This window comes from Pangasianodon hypophthalmus, chromosome 7 (genome assembly GCF_027358585.1).
Source record: "Pangasianodon hypophthalmus isolate fPanHyp1 chromosome 7, fPanHyp1.pri, whole genome shotgun sequence".
Classification (NCBI taxonomy): domain Eukaryota; kingdom Metazoa; phylum Chordata; class Actinopteri; order Siluriformes; family Pangasiidae; genus Pangasianodon; species Pangasianodon hypophthalmus.
In genome coordinates this window covers 29617975-29622974 of record NC_069716.1, presented here as the reverse complement: position 1 = coordinate 29622974, position 5000 = coordinate 29617975, and the positions used below count along the sequence as shown (strand labels likewise).

At 51.2% G+C, this 5000-nt stretch overlaps 2 protein-coding genes across 3 annotated transcripts in view; one reads left to right on the top strand and one right to left on the bottom strand.

Moving 5' to 3' along the window:
- The window catches only part of nup160 (nucleoporin 160), a 20363-nt gene extending 18028 nt beyond the window's left edge, over positions 1–2335 (top strand). Inside the window, exons 30-35 of one of the 2 annotated variants that reach the window (XM_034305960.2) lie at positions 65–188; positions 566–667; positions 789–930; positions 1125–1250; positions 1544–1645; positions 2122–2335. In XM_034305960.2, coding sequence (XP_034161851.2) covers positions 65–188; positions 566–667; positions 789–930; positions 1125–1250; positions 1544–1645; positions 2122–2208 — 683 coding nt within the window. In that variant the 3' untranslated portion in view covers positions 2209–2335. Of the gene's footprint in view, positions 1–64; positions 189–565; positions 668–788; positions 931–1124; positions 1251–1543; positions 1664–2121 lie in introns of both variants that reach the window. The other variant, XM_034305959.2, reaches the window with a different exon arrangement.
- Positions 2336–3085: 750 nt separating this feature from the next.
- The window catches only part of frs2b (fibroblast growth factor receptor substrate 2b), a 14757-nt gene continuing 12842 nt past the window's right edge, over positions 3086–5000 (bottom strand). Inside the window, exons 6-7 of the mRNA XM_034305961.2 lie at positions 4592–4755; positions 3086–4455 (exon numbers count right to left, since the gene is read on the bottom strand). Of these exons, the coding sequence (XP_034161852.1) occupies positions 3502–4455; positions 4592–4755 (1118 nt within the window). The 3' untranslated portion in view covers positions 3086–3501. The remainder of the gene's footprint in view (positions 4456–4591; positions 4756–5000) is intronic.

Genomic DNA, 5000 nt, shown 5'->3' with positions numbered 1-5000 from the left:
GTGTGTGTGTGTGTGTGTGTGTGTGTGTGTGTGTGTGTGTGTGTGTGTGTGTGTGCGTGAGCAGGCAGCGCGTCGGCGGCGGAGATGGTGTCTCTGTTGGTGCAGGCCGGACTGTTCGACACGGCGTTGTCGCTGTGTGAGACGTTTAAACTCCCTCTCACGCCCGTCTTCGAGGGTCTCACCTTTAAGTGAGTAGAGTCACTACACCGGCGTACGGCGTAACGTTTATCAACCAACTTTCACCTTTCTCACTTTACTAAAATAGCAGAATTTATTTTAAATGCATTTTAAAGACAAATAAATCGTACACTGGAGTGTGCTGTAGTCTTACGTCGGACTACAGTTGCGTCAGAACTAAAGCGCTGGACGTAAGAGACAAGTCTCTAGCGTGAAAACGAAAGGAAATGGTTATAAAATCTCGGTTGGAAAAAAAATAGACATTCATAGAAAATCATTTTAATCTGTATTTCTGGAAAAATCGGCAGTGAAGTAATCATGTACATCGTGAACATCGTTATAGCCGACAAACAGTGTGTGTGTGTGTGTGTGTGTGTGTGTGTGTCAGGTGCATTAAGCTGCAGTACGGATCGGATCAGAGCCAGAACGAGGCGTGGAACTGGTTATCAGCCAATCAGCTGCCGAGTCTCATCACCACTAAAGAGTCCAGGTGGGTGTGTGTGTGTGTGTGTGTGTGTGTGTGTGTGTGTGTGTGTGTGTGTGTGTGTTTCCTTCCTTCCTTCGTTCCTCAGCGTCAGTGTGTTTATAACTCGCGCTGTCTCGCGTCACAGTGCAACAGATGAAGCGTGGAGACTTCTGGCCTCGTACCTGGAGAAACATCAATCCCAGAATGCTCAGCATCATCGCTGTGTCATTAACAGGCTGCTGTCACACGGCGTACCTGTTCCTGATTGGCTGCTCAACGCTTTTAAGGTAAATAATGAGTAAACCCCGGTGGAATTTATTTTTTTTTATTCTGTTTCTTCAGAAAGAATTATTTTTTTTTTCAAAATAAACTTCAATGAGGAAAGTTTTAATCTAAATGTGTTTACATGTACCAGGAAGCAGCTTTGATCTGTGTTTGTTTGTGTGTGTGTGTGTGTGTGTGTGTGTGTGTGTGTGTACAGGAAGTGGATGCTGCGTCTCTGCTGCGTCTCTACCTGAACTACGACCTGCTGGACTCGGCCGCTGAGCTCGTGATGGAATATGTGGACGCTCTGCTGGGGAAGGGACATCAATATTTCGGAATAGAGGTACACACACACGCACACGCGCGCTCACACACACACACACACACACACACGCACACGCGCGCTCACACACACGCACACGCGCGCTCACACACACACACACACACACCGCTTGAATTGATGCCCCTTACTGTACTCTCTTTTATCCCCTTGCATTAAATCACACACTATAAAGTCCTTGTGTTGTCTTTAGACACTACAGTGCATTGTGGGTAATCTGTAGACATGATGTGAAGTGCATTGTGGGAATTTTGTAGGTCACATGACACTCAGTCTCCGTGTTTTTGTGTGTTTAGCTGCCGCTCAGTGCGACGGCGCCGCTCGTCTGGCTGCCCTACACGTCCATCGACCAGCTGCTGCACAGCCTGAGAGAGAGTCAGACTCCGAGCAGCGCGCAGGTGAGACGCAGCACGCAGGTGAGACACGCCCCTGCAGGAAGCAGAATCATGGCTGCTGGGAAAGTGGGCGGAGTCAGCGTTCCGCGTTCAGCTCCATTATCACCATTATTAGCCGTGTAGTGGATTGTTTACTCGTGTGTGTTTTTGTCAATTTTCACACATATTGCGTAGGAGCTCTGCAGTTCTAACGCTGAGAGTACGCTGCCACTTATTACTATTTATTACTCAAAAATAGGTCTTGAGAACGCCATGTTATAGTTTTTATCTGTTTACGGTTACATTTACAAGTTAGCTCCTGTTAAAAACAAAAAACCGCAAAGCGTAAACGGCGGAAAACGTACATTTCTGATTTTAACTGAATCAAGCTTGACTGAAATTTTATCAGGTCACGTAGTAAATAACTTGTTGGTACTTCATTGTGTGTGTGTGTGTGTGTGTGTGTGTGTGTGTGTGTGTGTGTGTGTGTGTGTGTGTAGGTCTATGAGAAGCTGCGGATGAAGCTGGCGGAGTATCACAGACAGGTGGAGCGCAGCAGTAAACACCGACTGCAGGTTCCGGCCTGAACACACTCCCCCTCTCACTCTCTCTCACACACACACACACACACACACACACTCAGTGGACTGTTTGTCTCTTCACTGCTTTGTAAAATTTTATATGCAATTAAAATGTTGGGTTTTGTACGGAGATCTGACGGTCCAGCTGTTTTTCTTTCTTTTCTTTCATAAACACACCCCAGAGTGCGCTGATGATCAGTGAGACGATAAATCACGATATTTACTGCGATATTATTTCATGAATACGACAGGAGGCTGCCGAGGTAGTGGAGGTAGCGAGCATTTCCAGGTTTGTCTCCTGTGGGCGTGGCCTGTTCTGCTGTTTTGAGGAAAAATGGGAGGAGCCAAATGGCATCGTGGTCTAATCTATAATTGATCCACATCACAGGAAGTTAAATACAAGAGAGAATTGATCGGATGATCCAGTGATTAACGCACTGTGGGCGTGTCCGGAACACCACCCTAGGCCAAATACATCCTCCTGCATCACAGTGCAATGCATTCTGGGGGATATTTTGTGTGTAATGTACGTGGCTACACAGTGGGCGGGGCTAAACATGAATATATGTGTAGTGTATAATTCCTGTATAAAGGTAATTAAGCTCCGCCTCCTATGACACAATGAATAAAGTCGTGATAATGAACAAGGTGGAGTATTATTTTAAACGCGATAAGCACTACACTAAAGCAATCCCATGATGCAGTGCGTGTGGTTTCAGACTCAGGTAAGAGGCGTGGCCTAAAGGCCGAAGGTGCATTAGAAATAATTCAGGTTAGAAAAGTTCACGTGATTTATGTTTAATTTTTAAATTTTTTTTTGCTATTTTAAGCAACTTTTTTTTGCTGAGTCCGAGTTAAAGACGTGGAGTCGCTCACTCAGATATGAATCAAACAAAATAAAGTCTTTTATTGTGCTGTAGTGAAATCTAAATGTAGTCAGCAAGATGGCGGCTGTCGTGTACCGTAAAGTCCCTGGATACTGCAATTATAAACAACCTGTAGTGTCATTTCAATACAAAAGTAAAACAAAAGAACACAAACAGAAACAGGAATGCTCCATCAGTAATACTGATCTGTACGGAATGGACACAGACTGCAGTCCGGCCGTGCGGGGAAGGTCAAAGGTCACGCTCAGGCGCAGGATGGCGAGTGCACGGCCGCCCAGCACGAATAAAACCATCGCTCCGCTCTCCTGCGCTCTCCAGCGCTCCAAAACTGCCGAGTGCCTTTTAAAGGTTTCTTTATAAAGTTTCAGCGAAAAACAAAGTGGGCGGGGTCGGACAGGTGGAGTGGGCGGGGTTACATGGGCAGGTCCACGCTGTTGTGTCTGGTTTTCCTGGACGTACCGTCGTAGCGAGGCTGCGCTCTTTGCAGGTTCGACATGGCTGCCGTGCGTTCCACGTCGATCACTGCGTACAGTTCGGTCCTGCGCGTGGGCGTGGCCGTGGCTGGGGCGGTGGTGGGCGTGGGGGGGCGCGGTGAGGCGGGCGTGTGCGGCGTCCTGGGCGTACTGCAGTCCGAGCCCGGGTCCATCTCCACCTCGATGTAGTTGAGCGTGTGCGGCTCGCACGGACGCCGCAGGTCGAAGTTAAACACGCTGAAACGCCCCGACTCCACCCTCCCGGCGCTGAGCGGCCCAGACTCCGCCCACCCCGCGCTCAGAGGCGCCGACTCCGGCCACATCGCCCCTGCTACGTTCTCGGTGTTGATGTAGAGGTGGGCGGAGTCGGCGCTGTGGTAACCGTTGGGCGGCTGTGTCTTGGTCCTGGCGGCCTCGTCCTGATCCTCCTCCTCGTCGCCTGCTTTAGGGTCCTCCCTCAGCGGAGGGAGCGACGGAAGGTTCTCGTAGTCCAGCAGCGCCGTCCTGCGCTGGGCCGAGTTGTTCACGTTAGCGTCAGGGCTGAGAGGCGGGGGGCGGGGCCTGCGGCGTGACGGGCCAAACACGGGACCGTTCGAGTGCTCCGGCGCGGCCTCTGTAGCGGCCACGCCCCCGTTCGCCGAGCTGAGGGTGGAGCCGGATGACACGCCCCCATCCTGCTGCCTCTCCCTGGCCATGAGCTGCCTCTGCACGGGCGTCGGCCCCAGAACGAACCTCACGCCCTCACGCTCCAGCTGTACACGAGGACCGGGGTCTGGGGCCTGCACAGGCTCCTCCCCCTCAGGGGCGGGGCTGTGGGGGGCAGGGGGGTCTCCGTGCCCTGCCCCTGCGTGCTGATCGTCCAGGAGGCCTGTAGTGTTCACGTACGTGTGGCCCTGCACACACACACACACACACACACACACACACACACAATCAACATTTAATGTTGTATGAAATATTATAGCTCCACCCACACTGCAGTGATGTCATGTTGCTATAGCGATGATGGAAAGCGTGGCGAGTTCTGACCCGTATGCCGTCGTCGGGCATCAGCAGCGGGTGCGTGGACTCTTCTCCCACAGACGGCAGGCGGGCGCTGCCCACCGAGGGGTGCCTACTGGAGGGGTGGGAGGAGGCGTCGCCTAGCGACGGGTACCGCAGGCTCCCATTGGGTAGCACGGGGAGAGCGCCACCTGCAGGACAAAAACACCCACCGTCACACACACAATCTACACCGACGCACACACATCATCTACACCATCACACACACACACAATCTACACACACGCACACAAACTACACCGACACACACACACTCTACACACACACACACACACACACACCATCTACACTGACACACACACTCTACACACACACACACCATCTACACCATCACACACACACACCATCTACACCGACACACACACACTCTACACAC